The sequence below is a fragment of the Euprymna scolopes genome, chromosome 3 (assembly GCF_053919585.1).
Source record: "Euprymna scolopes isolate OS-2025 chromosome 3, ASM5391958v1, whole genome shotgun sequence".
NCBI lineage: Eukaryota > Metazoa > Mollusca > Cephalopoda > Sepiida > Sepiolidae > Euprymna > Euprymna scolopes.
In genome coordinates this window covers 154,407,157-154,434,894 of record NC_136484.1, presented here as the reverse complement: position 1 = coordinate 154,434,894, position 27,738 = coordinate 154,407,157, and the positions used below count along the sequence as shown (strand labels likewise).

The window sequence follows — 27,738 nt, the reverse complement described above, 5'->3', positions numbered from 1 at the left end:
AGTAATAATTACCCCGTACCGCTTTTCTTCACCGCCTCATAGGCATAGGAATAGTTGAGAATTATGTAAACAAAACATTTCAATTTATCAACAACTATAAGTTAGTGTTCGACATCGACTCTGGTGGAAATACCCAACTAGTTCACAGAAATGGTTTCGAAATAATATTTTGAATAGTAAATAATATTTCACACTAGTAGAATGCCTTAATAATTACTGTTGTTGTCTATGGAATTACTGTCTATGTGTATAAATATTAAAATATAAATGTTCGGTTTTTATCCGTTAATTTCTCTTAGCAACTCATCATATTTTGGAAGAAAATGTATATATTCACGAATTTCATCACTCATTTATTAAAATAGCAGGTCAAGTTTCTGAATTTTAAGATGAGGAATAATAAATTGCATTATTTGGATTATTCAGACTGCCATTCTCATCTTGTGTTATTCTCGCAATGTTTCAACCGATATAAACCACGAGTTTCTTCAGGGGTTTATTGTCAAACTCGGGACACTTCTGTCGGACTTGGTAATCAAACAGGAAGCTTCCTGAATTTGACAAAAGACACCCGGAGCAGGTCGGAGATAATATCGGCCGAAATGTTGTGAAAATCACAATCAAGATGGGAACACTATGTTGAATAATTTAAATAATAAAAATTAGCAGGTCGTGTTCAATTAATTTTATTTTATAAGTAATATGTGAGCGCGTGTGGACGTGTGGAGACGCTTTTAAAAGTTAATTCAGAATTAAATACTGGGTGTTGCAAAAAGTGTACTAATACTTTACCGGTTATCAACGTTGCCTGAATAATAATGACCACCAATTCGAACGCTGTCAAATATGATTCTTCAATTACATTTGTCTTCTGTATTCGATGTTATACTATTTAACTCTACGTTAATAAGTAAAGATTGAGTACACGCGTACATTTATACGCACCCTGTATTCACATGAAAATATAATTACTTTTTTATTTTATTTTATTTAATCTATAATATTTTGAAATCTGAATGCTAATTATTTAATTTATATGTGTTTAATTATAAGCTATTTCATCCCATTGAATCATTTACTCTCTTCACTTCTGAAACCTATTTTGTTTTCCCCAATTTTGTTTTGTTCCGTTCCAAGGCGTTCTGACAGCAGAATCTCTTCGAATAAAACTTGACACTGCTAAGCGACAAAACGACAGGGTTGCTTTGCAAACTGCAATTGATGAGTGCGTCATGTCCGGACATCCGGAATTAAACCCTGATATCCAGAATGCAAGAGAGATCGTTGATCACATGGACGATTATGGAAGAGGTTGGTCACAGATAAATATTTAAAACAAACAGTGCTTAAATTGCTTGCGGTTTTCAATGTATAAGCTATAAATATTTTATATTCTTTTCACATTACTTTTGCGTTAACCATGCTCTTTTCTTTGATCAGATGTAAAGATATACAATATTGTACAAATGAGTGAGAAAAGTAATTAAATAGATCACGTGTAATACAAGGTGATCTAAAATTTGAAACCTTCTTTACTGAAAGGAAAACTAAAAGAAATATTTTTATAAAGATCGGCTTTACACATATGTAAATTTAGTGTGGCATAATATTTTTCTCGTATACCAAAATATTTTTTAAATAGCTTTATAGTTTATATTGTGCTTAATCCATACTCATTGAAGTTGAACCAGTATGATTACTTGCATATTGAAATTTGTAATTATCCTGCAAGTGTTCTCTCACATACACGATCTCATTTTATGTGCTGACTGATCGTGATATCCTATAAACTTCCCCGTCTACTTAAATGTGTCCAAAACGCATTTTATTGGGAGATTAATTGAGTCGTCTCTCTATGGAAACTGTCTCCTAAATTGTTGTTGTGTTTGAACCATTGAATTCATCACGAAGTTGAACTCTACAATCTTGATTCTCTGTTGTACGGAATATACTACTGCTTGTCCCATTTTAAGTTGAAAACAGAAACATAGATTAATATTGTATATAAATGAAAATAAAATGAATATATTTTTGCATATAGTTAATACAAAAGCAATACTACTGAATATGCAAAAATATAAAATAGTTCGTATAAAAATGCTATCCGAAGAATCAATCTAATATTTTTCCCAAAGCAATATTCTTAAATAAATATATAAAACTAACACTATATATCAATAGATTACCTAATAGTGTTGGTACAGCAATGAATATGCACACGATGACGGGCATAGAGTTTTATTATACTTACCTAGAGATTCATTTCCTTATCTATGAGTTACTGCTGAGTGTAATAAAGATCTAATCACCAATTTTTATACCATGGAGACTTTTCTGTTATGAGTTCTCCAACACAATTCTTTAAACGTAAAACCTTCTATTAACGATAGGACGATTCCAATATTTTTCTATCACAATTGCATCTTCCGATTCGTATAAAATCTCTAAATTTTTAGAGTTAATTGAGATTTTTTAAAAAATTTTCGGATTACTCTAAAACCTTATGTAATATATGCATATATTTTCGCAATCGTAAAAATACACTTGTATGGATAATAGTAATCTATAGATTATAGTTTTATTGATAATTTAAAATCAATAAATGGTTATTATTTTGTAATTAATAGAAAAAATTAAAAACAAGTTGAAAAAAAATCGTTTTTAGCATCGGAAAATAGGCACACATTTTTCTTATACTACCAGAAGTTCCAATTTTTCTAATTACCGATTCCAATTAATCGTCCCAACATTTTCTGTAATGCCATTATTGAAATAAACAATATGATATCTACACGATATCAGGCAGTAAATTAGCCTTAGATAAAATTTATTAATTAAGGATATATATCCTTATCCATTTGGCAAATAATTGCACACTTATCTTCTTTTTTTTTAATTTTATCAGAACTAAGTCATATGCAACATGGGAATATTGTATTAGACTTCTGGTTTTGAACTACTTCAATAATATGATCAACCGATAATAAAGATATTGGGAATGTTTATTCCACATTATGAGAAATATTTATTTAATACATTTATAAGAAAAAGAGAATGAGCATATTTGTTGCATACATGTCTTTTATTTAATTTAACTGGCATAATCGGCTTGCACTTGTCAATTAATTCGATTTTCAAAATTGGTATATTTAAAATATTCAATATTTTATATTTATTATTACTTAGCCCCGATGACTGCTGGTTCTCAACGACCATCTGCGAGAGGATCAGAATCACGGGAAATGTTTGGACAGCGCCCAACTCAGATTAGCGGTGACTATCGTCTTGTGCCAGAGGTTTTACCTTCGGTCTTTGCAAACCGAAAGGGAATGACCTTTGGTCGACCTGGAGGTCAGATTTATTTCATTCCATTTAAAGACAAAACTATATACAATAATATTGCCATTTTAATAGCTGGTTTAGAGAAATGCTTGTTTTAATTTAGAAACGACATTCTACTTAATAAAATATCTGTGCTTACCGTTAAGATATTCTCTCTATAAACGCCAGATATATTAAAAATAAATAAAATAAACGTGTTTTGTTTATTAACTGTATATTTATTTTATACATATTGATATATGTATCTATATAGTTGTAGATAAAAGTAACATATACATTATAATAATGAATACGAATATCACTTAATTATAACAGTATCTACTTTGAAACGCTTTTTTTAAAGATGCGTATATATATGTATAGGTATTGTCGATTATTGTGCATCTAATGAACAAACGTAAAACCATTCATCTTTAATCACAGTGAGAACAGCTGATATGTTGGACCGGGATCTCAAACGTGCTATTCAACAGAAAGACAGACTAAACCTGGAAAAATTAATCGCAGAATGTGAAAGAGCTGAATATCCCCAACTTGGTTACACTGTACGATCAGCCCGAAACACTCTCCGCCAGTTAGGAGGCGGAAACGGAGGTTAGCAATCCAGTTACCCTATTCAACAATTAGAAATGAAATTAAAATTACATTTAATTCACTTCTAAAAAAAGTGAAATTGTCGTAATAGTCCTATTTACTTCACGCTAGTTGAACTACCACACATATGTCATTATGTACATTGAAAATTAGATAGCTAGATACACTACCATTATGATAATATAGCTACCATGCTGAAGTAGGTATGTGGCTACTTAGCTATCATATGCCGTTTATTATACTCCAAAATAACGTAAGATATCATACATTATTTATTATGCACTAATATAAACATTTTATTTTACAGTTAAATAACAACAATACACATGTAAGCTGTACGGTTACAGTACAAGTAGTTTTAATAATTTCAAACCAAAAAGGACATTCTAATTAACTCTTCTTTTACTTTTGCTTTGACAAACATGGTCGATTTCTTTCATTTTATTTATTTCTCATAATAAATATTAGTGTATTGTGAGATTTGTGTTTTTAATATTTGTATGATACGCTAGAAATGAACGATTTGAGGCTTTATAAAGACCTTAATATCTATCATCTATTCTACGAGCCTCTCTCTCTCTCTCTCTCTCTCTCTCTCTCTCTCTCTAGTTTTCCCAATATAACTCACGCAATCATATATAATAACAATTTTAATTCTTCTATCATGATTACTAATGCTAAACATTATTCTTTTATACATAGTTTACAGCGCATGGTAACTGGCAGTTTTTCGTCTTTCGTGCTCACTTTTCTAAAAAAAAATAAAAAAAGCAAAAAGTAATAAAATGCTAGTCACCATGTTTAAATATTTAGATCGACATAAGCTCTATCATATATTTTGAGATTGTACTTTATAAATGCATTTTTCATTAAAAACCACAGACAATGCCTGCTCCAAAATTTGTTCTGGATACTTTTCAACGTTCTTATTAATTTTCTTGCTTCGTGCAAAAACTGGCTGATATAGCTACCATAGTCACTATTTGAATCTGTCTTGATCCATCGTCAGAGATAATGAACACCAAACTGATTTTAGAATATAGAATATTTTCATATATTATTAATGATGCACTTATTAAATTCATTGTTATTTAGTTACTATGCCAGCTAGATGAGCTAGTTCTTGCATGAAGTAATAAAATTAATAAGAAGGTTGGAAAGGATCCCAACCAAGATATGTACACAGGAATTGTCTATGTTATTTTATGAAATATATGTACATGTAGGAAAGATTAATAGAAAAAGTTTAGCAATAGTTGACTAAATCAATCACAACAATCTTTCAATTAGAGTAAAGCTATTTGCACGCTTATGCGGTTTTATTGCCAGGATCCCAGACCCCTGATTATTTCCGAGACCAACTTCGGAATGCTGTTTCTCAAGGAGATATCAAGAATTTAGAAAAGGTTATTAAACAAAGCGTGGCGTTTGGTTTCCCTGATTTGGACTCCGAAATTCAAAAGACCAGAGAAATCTTACATTCTCTAAAAGGCGGAAAAGGAGGTTTGCACTTCACTTTTTTAAATATCGATTATCTTATATCAGTTCCTTCACAATGCTTACATTTTCATCGTTAATATAAATACTGTAACACTTTCATGATTAGATAATAAAAAAAAACAATACGGCCCGGCATTTAATTTATTTTCGTTAAATATTTAATTTTGATATATTTCTAAATCCAAATTTTAAAACTGTAGCATGCATTTTACTCTATTTTAGTTCGATCATTTTTTGTTCTTTTGAAAAGTAATCCTTATTTCATTATTATTAAATCTGTTAAATGAATCATTATTTTTTCATTAAAGTCATACGGATATATGACACCTAATTTATATTCGTTAAATACTTAAATTTCATATACTTTTATATCCAAATTTTAAAACCATAGCATGTATTTTAATCTTTTCATTTAGGCTTTCATTAGAATATTTTTCGTTCTTTTGATAAAAGCCTTGTTTTATTATTATTCAATCTGTCAACTGGATCATTATGTTTTATCAATTAGGCCATACGTCTCACTATAAAAATATATATGACACCTAATTTATTTTTGTTAAATATTTACATTTAATATAATTTTTAATTTCAAATTTTATAATAATAGCATTTATTTTATTCTTCATCGAAAGATTTTTGTTAGAGCATTTTTCTTTCCTTTGAAAAAATTCTGTTTATTATTATTATTATTATTATTATTATTATTATTATTATTATTATTATTATTATTATTGAGTCTGCTTAATGAATCATCGTTTATTATCAATAAGGTCTTAAATCTCCTGACATTCTTCGAGAGCAACTGAGACCTGCCATAACGAAAAAAGATATCAAAGCCCTGGAGAGATTCATTTTGGATTGCGAGGCAGCTAGCTATCCCGAATTATCTCATGAACTCATTGAAGCAAGAGATATGTTCGAGGGTCTCACTGGAAGCCGTGGAGGTTAGTGAGATCCATTAGATCTCTGTTGACTTACGCTAATCTATGCTTCAGCAGCAGCGAAATCAAAATTGTTTTATAGGTCTAATCATTCATTGCTTATCTTCGATATATTTCGCTTGTAAAACGATTTTCGAGTCTTTTTGTAAAGAAATGTTTGCTCGTCGTGCTTTGTATCAATGTTTTGCGGGGGAAAAATCAAAGCTATTACTGCATGCTGCAACCATTCATCGAGCTATTCCAATCTTTTTCTCTCCATGTATACCAACAGATACACTTCAATAGTTTACTGTTAAAACATCGAGAGTTGTTAATTCATTTACATCGATTTATGCATATACATATTTGTGCGTGTTTGCCAGTTGATGATTGATCTTATAAAGACTTTTCTATTGATTCTAACGTTGAATATGTATGTGTATATGTATGGTCGAATGTATCCACCAAAAAATCTTGGTCCAGCGTTAATGATGCATTTCGTTTTCATTTATACTAACATTTTGCATTCCTTTTTTACATATTCATAAACTAATTTTCCCAATTGTATGAAATCTTATTTCTTATTCACCTCCTCTATTCTTCTCTGTCCTCTATCTCTCGTTCTCCTTCGCACACGCACACTCATTCTCTCTCTCTCTCTCTCTCTCTCTCTATATATATATATATATATATATATATATACATACTTGAATTCATTCATACATATATATATAATACTATATGTTCTACTCTATCTTTATCTTCATCATACAGTCATATTCACATATGATGTTTTGCTGTATCATAGTTCAACAATGTGCAAGACAGGCAGGTGCTTTAAGCTGAGATCGGCCATCACTGTCCTCTCAACGCTTTTACACTCTACGTCATCAGCATAAATCATGCCGAACATAAATCCTATTAATATTACAGTTTACTTTTGAAGAGTTTCATATTATAAATCTGTTCAGATATGTGTCCACTTGTGTGCGCAATCAGGCTTCTACTTTGAAATAGTTGGCCATGTTAACAGCTGTATTGTTTGAGGCTTTTCTCGTATTTTTCATAAATGCACTATGCATATTGCTTTTATGTTAAGACAGTGAAGCGTATTTCTTTTGCAACGAATGGCATTTTATACATGAAAATAAAAATATGTAAAACAAAATACTTTAAATGAACTGTGTATACATGTGTGTAAATATGGTTGTGAATTTTATAATAGATAAATGAACAAACGAGAAACGAAATGTTGTTTTTATGATCATCAAGGTTTCATTTTTATTTTACTAACCTACGCCAATAATAAAATAACTTGTACTATAACTATAATAAGCACTATAATGACACTAACTATATCACAAGTCATAAAACAAACACTAACAACAAGAACAAAAAACACTCAGATCCAAAGTAGAAATATACAATAATTGCAATCGAATATACATTCATAAAACTCTACGTGAACTTAATAAAAGTATGGATGAATGTAAAAATTATATATAATAACATTTCCTTTTATTCACTATTCCCTCATACATTTTAACATAATCATTCCTTTAATTTTAAACACACTCGTTAAATTTATTTTAAATAAATCTTGCCAAGCACATGTGTATCAGTTCTCATTATAAACATTGATACAATTAAATGTAATAGTTTCTGACATGTACTCCACTCAATCCGCAAATACTAATATACTACTATTACTATTATTAAATACTAGACGAATAAAACTTAAATTTAGATTCAGATTAGGTATTTTTGCACCATATCCATAACAAAACTTAGTACATAACAAATAATCACTACATATTTCGAATTTTAACGTCTATGTATTTTTAATGCATAGTAATAAAAATATTAATAATCTTTTTATGTCATGGGCGAACAAAATATTTCAAATTTAATTTTCTATCTTTTTTCTTCAAATCACTCATCTTGAGAAAGATTTTTAACAATATAAACAAAATCTTGATAAAATTAAAAACATTTTTCAGTTTTCTTAGTTCATTTTTCATATGTGCATATGCTTCGCTGAATTCCACACAAACATACACACACACACACACACACACATATATATATATGCATGTGTGTATGTATGTATGTGTGTCTGTGTGTATGTGTGTGTGCATGGTATAACACAGAAGCAGGAGGAGCTGTATATTTCTCACATTGATTCAAACAATACTCCAATAAACATTGCTTTTGCATAAAGAAACAATAAAAGACATTGGCTTGCTTCGGCGAAATCACGTTGTTATTACTGTAGCACCACTGAAACACAGAAATTCATAACAACTTTGATTTATCAGGGAACAAAACACCAAAACTTTTACATGAAAGGCTCGAAGCAGCTAAACTGAAAGGTGATTCTGAGGAACTCGAAAGACTTATTGATGAATGCCTTGTATCAGGACATCCAGAAATTCTACCAGCAGTTGCTAAAGCCAGGGAGTCATTTGCAAGTTTCGGCGATACTCCTAGAGGTTAGATCAATTATTTTTTTATTTTCTCAATAAGTGAGAGTATTTATAATTGTTGTATTGCTTGACTCCCATTCAAAACTGTTTTATTTATTACTGTTTTAAGGATTATATATTAATATATTGTTTGCAGTGGATTACAAATTCCAGTGGAAAAGTTGACGGCATTTTATAATTATCTCATTGATATAAGTTGTAATTAATTATTTTGCATGTTTTCAGCTAAAACATCTGTTCATCAACAAAGCAGTTCTCTTTATCTATTAAAAAAATAATCATGTTTTAAATGAAATCTACGTTTTAAACAAAAGTTATAACATATATTCATTACACTCGTGTATAAAATGATTTCACGTAACATCCAACACACAACATTATTAAATCTTAGATATGTTCATTATAAATATATATTATTAAATTATATATATATATGCACATAATTATTTAATATATCTAGTAGAATGTTTAAAGGAAGTAAAACAGTTTATGTATATACTTTAAGTATTTACTTAAAAAGTGCTCAATACATAAGTAGAGCAAGGTAGTAATTTAAGAAAATACATAGCAATTAACCTAAACAGAATCTTCCAGGCTTCATCTAGTTTGACAATTCTTTACAAAGATGGAATTCGGAAGATTTTATATAACTTAAGTTTCACACACCCACAAGCATATATATATATATATATATATATATATATATATATATATATATATATATATATATATATATATATATATATACATACATACATATATAATTATTTTTTTACAAGCTCCATGTTTTGACAAGCTTCTGGGTTTGACCTTTACTCCTGATCTAAAATGGAACACGTACATCAAATCTGTTGCCAGGGACGCTGGGAAAATGATGGGATCCTTCTACCGCTCCAAAAGATATTTCACTACTGATGCAATTCTCTATCTTTATAAAAGCCAAGTACGTCCAAGGATGGGGTACTGCTGCCACATCTGGGCAGGAGATGCTAAAAACAGCCTATCCTGCCTTGACAGAGTACAAAATAGACTTCGTGGTTTAGAGGGGGATGCCCTTTTTCTTCCCTGCAACCTCTCTCCCACAGAAGAGACGTTGCAAGCCTGTCTTTGTTTTATCGCTATTTCCATGGCTGGTGCTCGTCTGAGTTCTAATCCCTCGTACCCCCTCGCCAATCTTTCACGAGAAACACCCGTCTGGCTGAAACTACTGTCAATAATTTTCCTCACTCTTTATCTGTGCCTAAACCCAAACGTAGATTCCATGAGCAAAGCTTCTTTCTTATAAGTGCATGCACGTGGAACTCTCTGCTGCTTGCCTGTTTCCCACCTGACTACAATTTGGACGTCTTCAAGTCCAACATAAACAAACTCCTGACAAACCGCCCCCTTAAGTAAGACACTCTATCAAAACCCCCAATACTAATGATTACTACAATACTATCTCATTGATTACTGTACACGCAATAACCCTTATCCCTGAGTGACCCCCATGTAAAAAAAAACAAGAAAATTAGTGTTTAATCTTTTCGGGAATCATCAGTGCAAGGTGACCGGTCGGGAGATTCGAACCCGGCAACAAAGCCATCGCTGAACCCATTAATAAAGAACGCAATCACACGGCCAACATTAACCGCGAGAAATACAATTCAAATTTAAACATTTATTTTTAAATGATAGTGATCTAATGATTATTACATCATGATCTGCGCGTGTAAGCTTAAATGACTGACTTTTAACTGCTCAACAATAAGAACCGAGTTCCTAGTGAGGCTCACACACACACACACACACACACATACACACACACACACACATATATATATATGTATGTGTGTGTGTGTGAATATACATGTAAATATAAGAAGACGTTTTAATGAAAGAATTGAAACAATTCTACATATCTCAGAAGACTAATAAATATAAAATATAGTCTTTTACAAACTGGATCTTCTGAAACTCCTAGATTATATTAAACACTGTAGATAAAAGTAAGCTAAATAATGTGAAACAATTGTTAAGTATGAAAATTTGGTAGATGAAAAATGTATGACATAAGAAGTTATAGTTTAAATCTCTCTCTCTCTCTCTCTCTCTCTCTCTCGGTGTCTCTCTCTGTGTCTCTCTCTGTGTCTCAATATATATATATATATATATATATATATATATATATATATATATATAGTCATCCACATTTATATACGAGTCCTGGATTTTGAGACATTTATTCGAATACAGCTAACAATGACTGTCAAAATCTTCGATTACAAATATATTTACAAATCATAATCATTTTATACACGTGTGTATTTGAAACTCAAGAGTTTTGCATTCAAAATTGTGCTAAAAACTTATTTATTGTAGATGATTGTTCAGAATGTAATTTTTTTTCAGGAAATAAATTCTAGATGAGAATAAAGATATTACATCAACTTCAAAATTTCAAAATGTATAGAGATATAATTTATAATGCAAATTCATTTTTATAATATTGAATATTAGTTGTTCTTAAATGCAGTCACCTTTTAAAAGATCGAGCAATGTCCTCAATAAAGGAATTCTACTTTTCGTAAGTGTTTTTCTATAAAGTTATCATTTAACTAACTTAAAGAGTTCTTAGCCTTTTGACTAGGAGAAAAATGTAGTAATTATTCTGATACTACATTTGATCTTCATCGTCATCGGTCAGTGAAAGAGAAATCCTTCTATACTAGAGCAATATTTTATTCTATTCCAATTTAGAGGTCCCATTTTAGGAGTAATTAGATTATCTTTACAATCAAAACTGATTTGTTTCTAACTCTACTCCAAGCAAGTAAGTAGAGTTTTAAATACAAATACTAGTAGGCTGTAAAATATTCGTTTTTGCTCTCGGTGAATAGCAAAGAGGATAGATAGAGGCTGGGCTAAAATTGTCATTGAATATACATGTCTATATGCAAACCATCATCTCCAGCCGGTTAGATATATTTTCATATGTGGCAATGAAAATACAATGCGTTTATTGTTCAATATCTACAAGGAAAAGGTTATGCTGTCATTGCTTTATCTTTTATTTTCCTGGAAAGTGCTCGTCTGAGCTCAAATCTATGATCCCGCTTGCCTAAACTTCGCAAAAACCTCGACTAGGTAAAAACATCACTAACAATTTCCCCCACTCTCTATCTGTGCCTCAATCTAAACGCAGATTCTATGAACAAAGTTTGTGCCTGTCTGTGGAATTTTGTTCCACTGGTGTGATTTCCAGATGACTACAATGTGGTTGTATTCAAGTACAATGTAAACAAGTTCTTGTTGATCCGCCCCCTTAATATACCTAATTTTCACCACTTACGATTACTACGCTGTTGTTCGGAGAACTACCGTACGCTCATTAACCCTTATGCTCGAGTGGCCTTTGGGCCTTGATAAGTGGTGACTCCCTTGTAAAATAAAATTATATAGAACTAATCATACACTTGAATCTTTGGGGGAAAAACTACTTCCACCATTTAAGTATATGTTAAAACATATTTTGCATAACTAAATTAATAAGCCTCTTTACTTCCATATTATTATATAGAAGTATTATTTTTTATTTTTCTTATATAGATAGAGGTAAAGAGACTTGTTGTTTTACCATTTAATTTACGTGTCTGTGATGTGTATAGACACACGCATGTTAATTAGATTGCACTGCTGAGAAAAGGGATTCATTCTTCTCTAAATACTTACAATGACATTCAGAAATATTACAGTCAACATCGAGTAAGAGATAGCGAGGTAAATACATATATAGCTAAATGTGAAATAGGAGACTTGTTGAGTTAATTATAAATTTAGACAAATTAGAAAGATTAAAAAATTATTTTCGAACATATGCTTTGTTATCAAAGTATATATAAAAAAATATGATAATATAATCGTTTATAATCTCCCATTGGGCATAATAAGAAATAACTAACATGCATTATTCATGTAGCGTTCTGGAATATCGTGTCAACTTCCGGTATTTCGACTTAAATTTTTATATGTTCTTTTCGAAATTTGAGAATTCTAAACTAAAGCGAACAGATTATTTAGAGTTAAATGTGTAAACAAAGAATATTATAAGTCGCTCTGGTTTTTTTCTTTCTAATACGTTTCTAATAGGAAAAATGGCATTACGTTTTGACAATTTACTAATTTTATTTATTGCGAAGTAACTTGTATAAAATTAATGATTTTCATTTCTTTTTTAGGTACAACACAATAAACGTTCGAAATATTTTAATTTTTTATTATATTATTTTGTTGCAGAGTCAGCACTTTGTTGAAGATCAAGCTTAAAACTAATTGTATTCTATTTCGTATTACTTATATTTTGTTGACAATGTTTATACGAGTGCAAAAACGTTCCTACTCATGATCTGTTATTAATTTGATTGCACGCAAGCTTTTTTCTTTTCAAAGATTATGCATGTCATCAATTTCTTAACAAATTATAAGGCCAGTATTGTATACTTATTGTATTAACCAAGTGTTGAATTTGCTTATTCTAAAATGTACAATGTTCTTTTCCTCCACAAATTAGATGCTTACCGTTACCCAACTGCTGATTATCTTCGTGATCAACTTAAAGTCGCGACGTTGAGGAAGGATCGTGACCAACTTGAAACGCTAATAAATGAATGCGAGACGTGTGCTTACCCTGAACTTAGCTATGACCTCCAGGAGGCCAGGGCTGTCCTCCAGCAACTTGGTGGAGGTCGTGGAGGTTAGATAAAATTTAATTTTAAAATATTATTTTCTCATGCTATATATATAATTAAAATGAAAAAATTCTTTATATTAGAGCCTATGACCTATCGAGATCATAGAAACTCAATATACTAGATAGAGCATTTATAAAACTTAGAAAATGATAATTGAAATAAAAAAACTGAATGAATTTCTAGATTAATTATTCCATCAACAATTCAAACGAGGAATTCTAATAATATATATATATATATATATATATATATATATATATATATATTAACCCATTGATTTTCAAAGTTTATCATTTTTATAAAAGGATAAACATTAGTAAAAAAGGTATCACTGATTAAATCTGTTTCATTATCAAATTTATGATATATGTATATATATATAACTTAATATTATTCAATATTTGATTATATATTTTATTAAAAATATATGAAATTATATGCGCACCATATAAGTAACATTCAAAATTCTTCCCTTATTATACATATTTATACATCTGCAAATTTCTTTATAAGAAAAATGAATAAAATTTCGATAGAATGTTTTGATGCCTATAAAATCAAAATAATAATCGAAATATATAACAAGAAAAAATAAGAAACAGATATGTTTATAGTAAGTTGATATTTCGTTTCAATTACTTTTGATAGAATAAATAGTTATCTAACCGAAATCAGTTTGAATATACAATTGGCAGAGGACATATTCTCATCTATTTTACAACTCCCTCGGATATTCTCCAAGCACAATCTCTCCTAGAATCTTACCCCGGTTAATAAATATTTATTCTATGAAAAAGTTTCATAATTGAAAGAAAATACCGAATCAATATAAGCATGTTCTTCTGTTAAGTTTCCCTGTCTTAAACAGTATGGTGTTTGCTTATAACCCTATTCGTGTATAAACAACATATTTATATAGCTAGTATATTAAATGTATATTAAAAATTATAATATTACAGTTTACAATAAAAATGGATTTGCCATGAATATACTCAAAATGGTCTCTATATATTTGTAATGGAGACTTAATACTCATCTAATATAATTATAAGATTGTTATAACTTTGATATAGTGTTCTATCCTTAATATCATCTATAGCAGCACCATATGAAATAATCTTAAGCTTAATTTACGATACATAAATGCAAAACAATTGTTTTAATTTAACTTTTTATTTATTAATATATACATAATTGACTTCTATATAGATATATCAAGTTAAAAACACTACTGGAAAGACTGCCTTATATAATTTTTAAAACAACGATTTCTTTTATAATATTAGGAACAATGTCTCCGGAAGCGATTCGCGAACAATTGAAGATGGCAATAAAGCAAAAAGATAAGAAATTATTGGACAAAGTAATCACAGAAGCCGTCACGGCTGGATTCCCTGAATTGGAATCGGACATCTTACAGGCACGAAATACCCGGGACACACTTCAGGGTGGACGCGGAGGTTAGCAGATATTGAAAACGTTTTATACCACATTCAGATTCTTCAATTTTAATTTTATCTTTAAATTTCGCTACATAGAATTATGTTTACACAGTGGTTAAGCTAATAAACGCTATGAGATTTGAATTAATTCCATACATTTCAGATGATATTTTCCATATCATGTGTTTCTTTTATAATGATCCAACATTTAAGAGTTGATATATTCTACACTTTTATACGAAAAACAAACGAAAATAAACGTTTTATTTTATGTAGGGATTTTAATTATTGTATTTGTTTAATTAGCAAAAAAAAAAAAAAAAAAAAAAAAACAGAAAAGAAAAAGATCACTATCTTAAAAAGATATTTTTAGTCTGTTAAATATTTGTATCTTTTTATATGCTTTACATTTTATTAATACGCATATTCATAAACAATTTTATGAATTACACATTACTATAATTATGTAAAATTATACACTGATAATCAGATTACTAAAATATTTAAACTGTTAAATCTTAAAGTTTACTCTCTCTCTCTAATTATAGATAAATTACTTACAAAACAGTATTATATTACTCATATAAGCAATACAATTTTAATTTAAATACAATAGTTTTTGAATTAAAAGTAAAAGTATATATATATTAAGGAAAATAATTTGAATTTAAATCAAAACTTATTTTTTTAATTAAAAATATTTGGTTTAACTCTGATGCTAGCAAATAAATATTTTGTAACGCTAAGATATTATTGATAATTAACGAATATAATTTCTCATTTTATAAAAAAGTATAATGGCTAAATAAGAATTAAAAAATCCTTGTAGAAAATATGTTTATTGAATCATTTAATTTTTATCTCCACTAATAATGATTTTCATTTATAAATTGTGTCAGGACTAAAAGCCGCTAGCGCCATACGAGAGCAATTAAAATCAGCTATACGCCAGAAGAATAAAGCAGCTCTTGAAAGGGCCGTTCTGGATGCTGAAAATGCACGATATCCGGAACTTGCCCAAGATCTTCGCGATGCCAGAGAGGCTTTGGAACGTGCTGGTGGCGGTCGTGGAGGTTAGTCCTCAAATATTTCAGAACGAATTTTCGATTTCCTTATCAATCAAATACTTATTTTTTCAAAGCTATGGCATGTCCAAAATTTTTTCTTATCTTAAAATAATTCTCATAAAATATCCTCTATATCTGAACATTTTCCGGCTAGATTTTAATGCTATAATTCAAATCACTTTTCTTTTTATGCACATTTCTGAAACTTTGTTATCTTTACAGCAACATTTTAGTAGCGCTTGTTGATACAGTTGAAATATAAGATTAATAGAACTAAGATAAGTGTTCGACCCTAGAGGGCGATCCGAAGGCTCACTTCTCATTATCCACGACATCATAAGAAAGGCACTACTCCATTCCTAGAATTACTCCACTTGCTCTTAATTCTCCCTTATTTTTATCAGTGTTTAGTAAGGGTGTATAAAGTACTAATTTAAGTCTTTTGCATGAGTCGACCGATGATTCAACCTCACTCTCCCGCTCCATTAATGAAAATTTGTATCATTATGCCATGCCGAATAGACTAGTCAAAATGAATAGCATGTCTTTAAAACGATATATGTTCAATTTTAGCAAAAAATCTTATATGGATTCTGTGAAAATATATATAAAGTCAACATTCCTGAAGACTAATAATGACAGTTCGAGAATAATAACTACGTATGTGAATATAATTGCAAACAATTAAATATGACAATCATGAATAAACTCAGCGTTTACTATTGAGAGGATACGTCTTAAATCATCTTTATCTGATAAAGACGGTTTCTAAAAAGGTTTCCATTGAGAATAACGCCATTTGTATAGGCGTGTTTTAATGCAATTCTCATAAATAAATATGACACAAGAAAATGTGAAGAAGATATGGGGAAACATAATGAATGCTGAATTGCTCGTTTAAGAGTATTCCTTAGCATTCAATTCTTGTAAAAATCATATCTCTTTGTTATTTTTATTTCCTAGTGTCTACGGAATAATGCACTCATCAGCTGAGAAGTGTGATCTTATAGAAGATTTCGCAACAATAATAAGAAGGATAAGAATAAGAAGGAGAAGAAAAAGAATGGCAAGAAATCTTATAAACTCCCCCCCCCCTCAAAAAATCATCAGCCTCAGTTAATACCGCACAAAATAGGCATGAAAGGTCAAAAAGGATATAAGGACAGAGAAGAGAAAACACTTACCATAACTTCACTGGAAGAGTTTAGAGAACACTGTAACCTTGGGAAAGTATTTTGCAACTCAAACCACAGGGGGATGCCAATGACCGTTACCAGCGTGAAACCAATGGTAAGCGACTGTTGCGATAATACAAAGTCATTTGCAAAGTTTATCGAAAAAGGTGAAAAGTACTGGAGATCTGGGTAGACTTATCTCTCAGAATTCAGGGAACACGGCCAGTTGCTGTTAGTGAGTGATCACCGATGATTGATGAATATGAATAATGAATATTACTACGAATAAAATACTTGTGTGTATGTTTTATTTTAATTCAGAGTGCACGTGAGTCATCTGTTACGAGAAATTAACCAGTACTGTGTCCGTCAGCATTTCTCAGTGTAGACCCTTCAGGCGACAGAGAATAGATCAATTTCTGAAGAAAAATGAGAGAATACCTGAGATATGGCCCCACGGAAGCGAACAATAGCACACTTTATTCTGGTATATGCCGTAAGGATAGTGTCAGAGATTCAACTTTGCAACAATATAATCTTATTTATAAATATTATTATCTATGTTGATCGGCATACATTTAATTATTCTCAACAGATAGAAATGACTTCTCGATAAAAATTTACCGATAATGAAAATAATTATCACTATGGATAAAATTTAGTTGTACTTTTCGACATTTTTTTTAACTGATTAAGCGATAAACCCAAACTGAAGTTTCTTTAAAAGATGTGATGACAGTGGGAATGCTAAGCTATCAAATCATTTTTTTTTCCTGCTTCGACTTATTTCTGATTTTTTTTATTTCTGATTTTTTATTTCTGATTTTTTATTTCTGATTTTTTTCGCTTTTTCTCTATTTACTTTTCTTTACGCTTCTTTAATGTCAATTGCTTTGCTTACCAGGAAGGAAGAATCCCGAGGATCTCCGCGACAAACTCAGGATGGCCATACGCAAAAACGATAAAGACGCGTTAGAGAAAGCTATCGAGGAATGTGTGGCTGCTGGATTCCCTATGTTATCAAAAGATATAGACCATGCCAGGAAAGTTCTTGAAACTTTGGGCGGTGGTCGAAAAGGTTAGAAATGCCAACTATTAACATCTTTCCCACACCTTTCAGCCTCTCGTATAATTATACGCACTCGCACCCATTCGCAGTTGCACTTGGAAAATAAAGTAATGTTTATGCTAATAATAATAAGATAGTTAAATAACGAAAGTGTTGTGGTGTATAAACGGATCGAAATTTCTCTAAAACTTATATGGCTTATTTAAATAACAATGAACCAATAAACTTAGAAATCATTTATGTACGATAATTATTGATTAAATCCGGCTTATTGAAATAGTATGTAGATTATACATTATATTTAAACACCATTTCTTCTTATATATATAAATAAGTAGTACGTGTTTGTAAGAAGGATAAATGCTAGAGACTATTTTGAATAAATCTACTTGAGTATACATAAATAGTATACGAAAATAATTGCCAATGTTTCAACATATAGAAATTTAGGACACAGGAAACTGAGAAATGTTCGATAGCATTGATTATAGACAGACACCAAATGTTCATTATAATAAGATTAGTTATATACATGTTTTGTCTGATATCTGTTTAGCCCAACATATGATAAACATGTAAGATAAGATATAAGAATTATCAATGTTGATGCCCAACTGTTTAATACTTATTAAGTTCGTATGCACTTTTCTATATAATAGCATCTTTCGTTATGTTAACAAGTGAAGAAATACAAAGAATGTATTCAACAAGTTCATACTAATATTTATAGTAAACTTTTTCATACTTAATTATCGAATTTTAGTTTAAAAATGTTACAGTATAGTTAAATTAGGCACACTTATAAATATTCTAAATCTATGAAATCATTTTGATTGAGAAAAATATATATTTTATAATCATAAGACGTATACAAAGAAACGCAAAAAAAGTATTGGACATGTGATTTTTCAGTCATAAAATATAAACTCACAATTCCTTAGATCGATTGTGAAACATTATGTAAGATTTAATATAAAAATAGTTTGTATTGAATCGAATACGTGTCTCAAAAGTGTTTCACCATTTTGAGGCACTTATGCGTTTTTAATTACTGTCAAAAGTATGATTAAGATTAAAATAAAAGCACTGAAAGAATAGTGAAAAGTTGTGTGAAAAATATAGACCGCGTGACTGAAGATAATCATCAAGGTTTTTAATTACGGAAATTGTGCACAGATTTGAAACATCTTGAAGATGCGTTGTAATTACATTATGGTTTAAAATTTCAGTAAAGCATTGCAGTAGTTAGTTTCTTGATTATTTGATACCCTTTTATACAATAACAGATAAATGTGAGTAATCTACGATATTTTAAATCGTTACTATATAATTAAAAAAAAAAAACACTATATCTAAAATAGTTATCAAGCGAATAAAGATACAGGCATATGATATGTCTTTAATATTAGTATCAATAAACAAAAGACAAATATGACGGAACTGAAGTAGTGCAAGATATTTTATTATTATGCGCGGCCTTTCGATATATTAATCTTAAAAGCAGAGATGAACCTTTTTTTTATATTTTCACTGAAAATTAGAAACATGTTTTCTTTACGTTGAAAGCGGATCAAATTTTTTTTTCTTTTTAAACCGGACGTCTTTGGCGAATCTCTATTAATGGATAAAACATTTCCCGATAAAGAAAAATCAATTGCAACCACTTAGGGGAATCACGTGACAAAATCCCTTCCATCATCTCCGTTCGATTTAGCTACGAAAATGTAAATTATTGGAAACATCAGAAAATGTAAAATTAAAAATTAGGCTATCTAAATTCTTGAATAAATTTGAATGTATTTGCATCTGATCGGTATTGTAACATTTTCACGAGAAAAAGTTATTACATGTTTCAATTTGACAAATAATTTATTGGATGAAAAAGTGAGATTTATTATAATATCGTAAGTTTTCAGTTTTTATGGACATCCAACTTTGATAGTCTAATATTTGATTTACGATTTGTGTTGATAACTTTCCTGGTTATCTTTCGTTGACCACATTTCTTTACAGAATAATAATGTCTAACCTATTTTATAGCTAATGTTAAATTACATAGACCAAACATCAACGTCTCATGTACGCTATGAAAAGAAACTAGAATCTTGGGAAGATATCAATCATACCAGTTATTGTAGGTGCCATAGTTTTATGAAGAAGAATCTGAAGTCCTACCTAACTAATATTCCTGGTGAACCAAGTGCAAAACAGATCCAGACAATTGCACTTAAGGGAACAACGAGGATACTAAAAAGAGCTCTCGGTTGGTTTCAATAAAAAGCGGGGCAATGTTAGCAGCTGGTTTGACTGACCCATACCCAACCTTACAATATTCAAAGGAAGAAAATTTAAAAAATGAAACAAAACGGTCGCTTGTTCTCATTTTGCTTTTTATTAGATCATAGATTGTATAGTTCAGTGTTACAACCACATTTTCGTGTTTGATCATATCTCATAAAGTTGAAAATTGCAATTGATTTCTCGACTTTTTAGGCTGGGATATAAGTATAGTTTGTGCTCTGTCCTCGGTCACCGAAGGCGAAATCCTTTTATAATTTATGTCGCAGCCCAAAATGCCGTTGTTTAGCAGTTGAATTTTTCCATATTAAATATCAACATTGTGTACGACACTATCGTTATATAGAAGTAAGTCATTAGGAACAATTACGTCATAGATAATAATTGTATTCTGTTACGCAATCATAGGTTATAACATGTATAGAAGATTTATATATATTATAGTTTTATATTCTATAACAAACCAGTTTATATTTGGGAAAATCGGTGCAAAAGTGTGAAAATTTAGACAATGGAATTTGCCAAGTGAAAGTCATATGACAGCAGTACGAATATGCATGCGTAACGTAATAGCTATTGGTTCATGGTTTTATTTTTGGCCTTGCAGCAAATATGTTTTCATAGCGCAGGCATTAACGTCAAAGGAAAAAGTAAATAGGAAGTTTGGTTTCGATTCTCAGCGGTGGCATACGAGTAATTTTTTTAAACTTCTTAAATCATTACAATATATTGGGTCTAATATAATATAGTAATAAATAAGAAATCTGCGTTAATCAAAATATATTTACGCGTATTTTACAACCAGCCAATTCCGTGCGGCCTGCTCATAGTTTAATATATCAATATCTGTCGCTTGTAATTGCTTCCAATAAAGCCTTCACAAGATTATGACTTTAGGTTTAGGCATGGTTTTGGAGCCAAACCACTAAGCCAGAATGTTCCAACTGTATTTCATGATACTATCAGGACTTTTTGGGTTGCTATCACTCTATGAGATTGTCACATCTACGCTGATGCAGATAGAGCCTTGTTTTGTACCTAATGTATTTTCTTTTTGTCTTATTAAGAAAAGCCAAGATTATTCAAGAACGCAAAGCTTAAGATGACTATAAAATCTCGGCACGCGACTTTGATACGAAATACAATATTTTATTTTCAGCCATTTCTGACATATTTTTTGTATATTTTCATATCTTTCTATCCAGCCCTCTTGTATTTAGTCAAAATATTTCTTGAATTTAACCGTTAGTTACATTTCGAAAACTTACAATCTATGTTTTTGCACTTAGTATTGTGCTCACAATATATATATATATATATATATATATATATATATATATATATATATATATATATATATATATATACCTATAGCTATGTACCTTCTGTCACAACTGTCTTAATGTTATAAATGTCCAGGACAAACAAAAGATTGTAGGTTATTTATTTATATGATGTGTAAATTTAGAAGAAAATGTGTGCGTGTATTGTGAAGTTGCACACCATCTTACACGCTGTTTGCATATTATTTAAAAATCACCTTTTGTTTTGTTTGTCGCTTTGTGTGTTAGGATACAAAAATCCTGACAGTCTTCGAAACCAAGTACGATTGGCAATTGACGAAAAGAACCGACCTGGATTGGAGAAATTGATAAACGAATGTGAGGAATATGAGTATCCGGAACTTGGTAGCATCCTTCAAGAGGCCAGAGAGACTTTAGATAGTTTAGGTGGTGGCTATGGAGGTTAGACGATTTTAAAAATATCTCGCACTTTATTAATATTGATATGCACACAGCATGAATTGTTTGAATTTAAACCGCACATTTCGGATTATTATTCTCGAAGAAAATAGATGTCGACAACATTCGGATAGCTTACAATGATAATGAAAGATTACAGATTTTAGTTTGGAAATACATTTTTTGTAATAGAATATATTGTATCTATAAAAAGTAAATGTTTCTACAAGAGAGTGCAATTTTAACTGAATAGGTTCTTATTTGTAATAGTCTTTTGAATAAATAACTATATTTTGATTAGTGACTAAAGATATTTGTTGCTGGAGAGAAAAACAACTAATATATTTACACATATATCTATAGGAGAATGTCAGATATTTACACACGCGCGCACACACAAATATATATATATATATATATATATATATATATATATATATATATATATATAAATTTAAAAGCAAATAGCAAAACTTTGTGAGTTAACTTCAAAGATTTATCACCAGTTTCTCAAATTATATTCCACATAAAGAGTTCACATATTAGTATCGAAGTTTACAACGTTTTTCGGAAGATGTGAATTTATAGTTATACGACGGGTGCTGTTGCTAATAATTTGCGATTATTTTGTATGAAAATCAGTATTGTCTAAAAACAACTAGAAACTTGGATACCAATATATACACTCTTTATTTGGAATATGATTTAAAGATAATCTAAAGTGCATATATATATATATATATATATATATATATATATATATATATATATATCAAATTATTTAATGACACTTATATTTATGCGTATCTCTAATATATCTTTGCCATAATTTATGCAACATTGAAATTCGTGTCAAATAGTTTTATTCGCATAGCCAACACATTTCTTGTTGAAAAGAATAGAATTTTAAGATCATATACTAAAAGACTTTAAAAACTGAATTCAATAGTGTTGTATTTTAAAGAAATCTTAATTTCTTAATATTTTATTTTAACCAAATACTGATCTAGACAAAATAACTAGTTTACCCTTAAGTCGTGTATGATTTAAAGTTTGGATAACTATTTTAAATGCATGCAAATTCCGAATTTCCATTGCGAATACGTCCGATTTATGTGGATATGTTTGTTCTTCCGTATGGTAACGTTGTTTTATTGATTGATTTATCCACTACTTAAATCCAGGAATCAAATCTTCTGACTCTCTACAAGAACGACTTCAGTCTGCTATAGAACGTAAGGACAAACCTGCGTTGGAAACACTTATAAAAGAGTGTGTAGCGGCTGGTTTCCCAGAGTTGGTTGATGACGTCCAGAAAGCACGTGACACTCTTAATATCATCGATGGAGGCACAGGAGGTTAGCTTCTCATCATATCGCAATATTTGTTTATTGAAGTTTCAGCATTTGTTTCTTTTTATTTTGCCAAAATCTGAAAATTCTGTAAATAATAGACACAGCAGAAATTCTATTGTCAGAAAATATTTTATACATTTTTGTTAGTGATAACATTATTGTAATAAAGGAAAAGAGTTATGATATATTTATGATATATTTGCATGCTACTTAATACGTGATTTCCACAAAGTTGGCTCGTGCCAGCTCGGCAGCTGACGGAAATAAACTGAAAGGCCGGACGAGCGTTCCTCAATTTAAAAAAAAGTAAACATTTATCTAACCCTTAACCATAACCATAACCCTAAACCTTACCTTAAACCCTTACCTTCGCGATTAAAATTATTTTTCTTATTTCTTCCAATTTATAAAAAATTCTTCTGCTTAGATTTTATTAGCTGAAAACAGACAGCGCATTCGTTCCTAACATTGCGGTCGGCCTTTTCCGGTTATTGACTTTAGCATTCGGGTGAACCCGAGTAATTTGGTGGAAATCGCGGGCCGTACAATGCATAAGCAGCATTTACATTTAGACTTACATAGAGTGTTGTATTGTCAAGTGAAAACCATACATACATATAAATATAGAATAGATTGGATCCGTTAAGTACAATAAGAGAAGTCCATGTTGAGTAACAACAGCTGGTAAGTGAGTTAACAAACAAAGCGCTAAGTGTTCGCATTCCAACTCGCAGCTTCATCTAACTCCAACATGTTTCGTTCTCTTTAAATACACCGTATTTATGTGTTCAGACACGCCACAGCAATGAGGCAAACTGATGTAATAATTATATTTGTATTTAAATCTTTTTACAGTGAATATTACATTTATGAGTTAGTTATTTAAAATGTACAAAGGTAATTACCCTACTGTTCAAATTAAATATCTTAGTTTACATTCTTTTAAAATATAATAATATACATCTTAAATAATTAATCTCGAGGGCCTTCTGTATTAAAATAACACCTTAACTACTTGTGTTCTTAATGTTTTTTCATTATCTATCTATATATCTATATGAAGTGAACGTGTCTGTGTGTATGTGTGTCTGTGTACATTTCCCTACGCAGTAACTCTGTCAATTCTTAGTCTACAGACTAAAAATTTGATATACAGCGTACTGAGATTTTGAAAAATCTATGTGATCTGTTTTCGGCCAGAAATTTGGCTGTTAAGAGGTCAAAGTTCAACGATTTGACTTTTGGGAACTCTACCATACTCCTCCGACAATTTTGGGTCTAAACACTTGAAATTTTAGATATAGGTTCCGTCGACATGGATCTAACTTAATAACTTGATTTGAGCCCAAAACAATAAATGTTAAGGCGTCATAATAGGGTTTAAAGTTAAAAAAATTGACCGTTTTTATTTTTTATTTTTTTTGCTCAGCATACATCTCCAAACACCCGGGCAACGTCGGGCACCCATGCTAGTATATTACAAAGTTAATCCTGCACGTTTATAGAAACGTATTCAAAGAATCAAATTATAGGTACTGTGTTCAGAAATAACAGTATTTAATATAATTTCCTTTTTCATTTCTTAAGATGCAATGAAAATGCCGGATATGATCACAAGAATTGATAGACACGGATTTATAGTGTATTGAATACTAGTTTTCTTGTCTCGTATTATAAAAATGTTTTGGTCGAAATAGATCATCGAAGTCTTGAAGAAAAAACTTCCCGTCACGTAAAGTGGGACATATTAAAATACACTTTTTTCTTTAAAAAATCACAAATATATACTTTATTATTCTGCTCCCTAGAAACACGCGAAAAATAAATATATAAAGCTCATTAGAAATAGTTTATATTCAATATTTCTATTAAAGCTGTTTAAACAGATGTTTTTACTGATTGTTACCATTTATCAATGCTTAGATGTTACTCGAGGATAAGGATTAATAATTATTATAGCAAACCAATGAGATACTTTGTGGTAACATAGAGACTTTTCATATGAAATGTTCAGTATTTGAATCTTGTAACTCCACCTACCTCAGCGTTATATGCTGTTAACCTGTACTTTTTTATTGTTACTAGACGTATGCAGTATTTGATCAACGATAGATTTTATATACACTCGTCGTTATGCGTAGACCTTTTTAAGAAGTTAACCACTGTTTATACTTTTATAGATTGTTAGATAAATGTAGCAGCCACATAAATGCTATGGTGTGAAAGAAGGCAAAAGGAAAAATTAAACACATAAATGAATTATCAAAAGCGAGAGTTTTATCAGTTTCGTTCGGATAAACGACTGTCTTCAGAAAAGAAAAATATTTTTCTGATGTTTGATCCGAACGAACCCGGTAAAACTCTCGTTTTCATGATTTAGTTATGTGCTTAATTTGTCTTTCCTTTTATCTTTTTTCACATATCTTGTCAGCACGGAAATTTGTTTTATAATATATAGTGCATTTAATCCTCTTAAATGCAATTATAGTATTTTAATACGTATATATCCATATATAGTCTTGGGAGTTTTTAACCTTTAAAAGTAAAAAAAACTATTTGGTTTTTATTTTTTTATCACTCGTTACAAAAATATTTAGTCAGTAAGTCATTTAATAACATGTAATCAATCAATCGATCAATCAATCAATATATATATATATGCATAAGATATTAGTTTTAACTCTCTTATTTAAAAATAATTTTAGTTTAAGTTTGTTATTGAAAAGATGTAATTGACTGTATTGGTTGTGAAATTGTTTTGAAACCCTCACGCTTAAGATCCACTTTTAAGGGTCTTCTCTAAAGACAAAACCCCATGAATCTCACAACATAATTTGCTTGTAATTTAGCGACCAAATCTGCCGATTCCATTCGAGAACAACTGAAGACTGCTATCCAGCGAAAAAACAGACCGGCTTTAGAACGAGCCATAAACGAAGCAGAAGCAGCCGCATATCCAGAAATTGCTTATGATTTGCGTAAGGCCAGAGACACACTGGAAAGTTTGGGCGGTGGTCGCGGAGGTTAGTTCTTCGTAAATTATCATCTCGGATTATACATCTTCAAATAATAGTCGCGACACCATTATTAATAAATAATCCACCCTGCTTGCCCTATAATCCTTTGCATAAAAAGCATTCAAACACCTTTTTGTATACAATATTTTTTCCATGTATAAAGTTTTGCATGCTTTACTGGAAACTACACTTTTGAAGCAGGTAATGCGATATCTCTCAAGACGTTTTTGACTTCTATCTGTTTTTCAAGAGTAAGGGAGAATGGTTCAAGACCATTCTTTGATATTGATTCTTTTACAGCAGTTGACAACAATTATTTTTGACTTCACTCGATCTCAAATGATTCGTCAAACTCTTTTACGCATGCAAAGTAAATTACTCTCACAAGCTAAATCTTATAATATTCTTATTATGTTTTCCATACTGGCATGTGTTTGACAAATCTATTAAATAATCTTTCTGCTTTACTGAATTATTTAAATTATTTTTCTTTTTCCTTTTTCTTATTGAAATAGAATTTACTCATATTTCTGATTTTTTTTTTCGATCAGGATTAATAATTTGTATTATTTGAATTATTCAAACTACTGTTCTAAATTTGAGTGCTATTCGCAAAACATTTCGACTGATGTAATCTCCAATATTCATGTGTATTTTGTCAAACTTGGGAATATGTATAGAATTTCGAGCGAACCCATTTATTTAATCCGAAAGGTTTGCATGCTCTTAAGTAATTCGCAGTTATTTTCTTAGTATCGCCTGCACATAGGCTTTAACCTTTAACCTCTTGAATAATGTTACTTTCAACTGAATCACCTAGTATTTTATCTGTTACGCAACAGGACCTTGCTTCTGAAGGTCGGATTACATCGGCCGAAAGGAATAATACTCAGGATGAACATAATAATCCGAGTAATTCAAATAATACAAAATTTTACTCGTCTTTTTCAAAAAAAAAAAATAAAAGAAAAAAAGCACCTCACAATTTCTAACACTTTCAC

At 30.3% G+C, this 27,738-nt stretch overlaps 1 protein-coding gene across 1 annotated transcript in view; it reads left to right on the top strand.

Moving 5' to 3' along the window:
* LOC145259896 (uncharacterized) overlaps positions 1-27,738 on the top strand; it is a 47,334-nt gene that overhangs the window by 6,753 nt on the left and 12,843 nt on the right. Inside the window, exons 5-16 of the mRNA XM_080117801.1 lie at positions 1,138-1,311; positions 3,187-3,351; positions 3,766-3,936; positions 5,266-5,439; positions 6,207-6,380; positions 8,675-8,848; positions 13,392-13,574; positions 14,859-15,032; positions 15,914-16,087; positions 18,161-18,334; positions 23,550-23,723; positions 26,570-26,743. Of these exons, the coding sequence (XP_079973927.1) occupies positions 1,138-1,311; positions 3,187-3,351; positions 3,766-3,936; positions 5,266-5,439; positions 6,207-6,380; positions 8,675-8,848; positions 13,392-13,574; positions 14,859-15,032; positions 15,914-16,087; positions 18,161-18,334; positions 23,550-23,723; positions 26,570-26,743 (2,085 nt within the window). The remainder of the gene's footprint in view (positions 1-1,137; positions 1,312-3,186; positions 3,352-3,765; positions 3,937-5,265; positions 5,440-6,206; positions 6,381-8,674; positions 8,849-13,391; positions 13,575-14,858; positions 15,033-15,913; positions 16,088-18,160; positions 18,335-23,549; positions 23,724-26,569; positions 26,744-27,738) is intronic.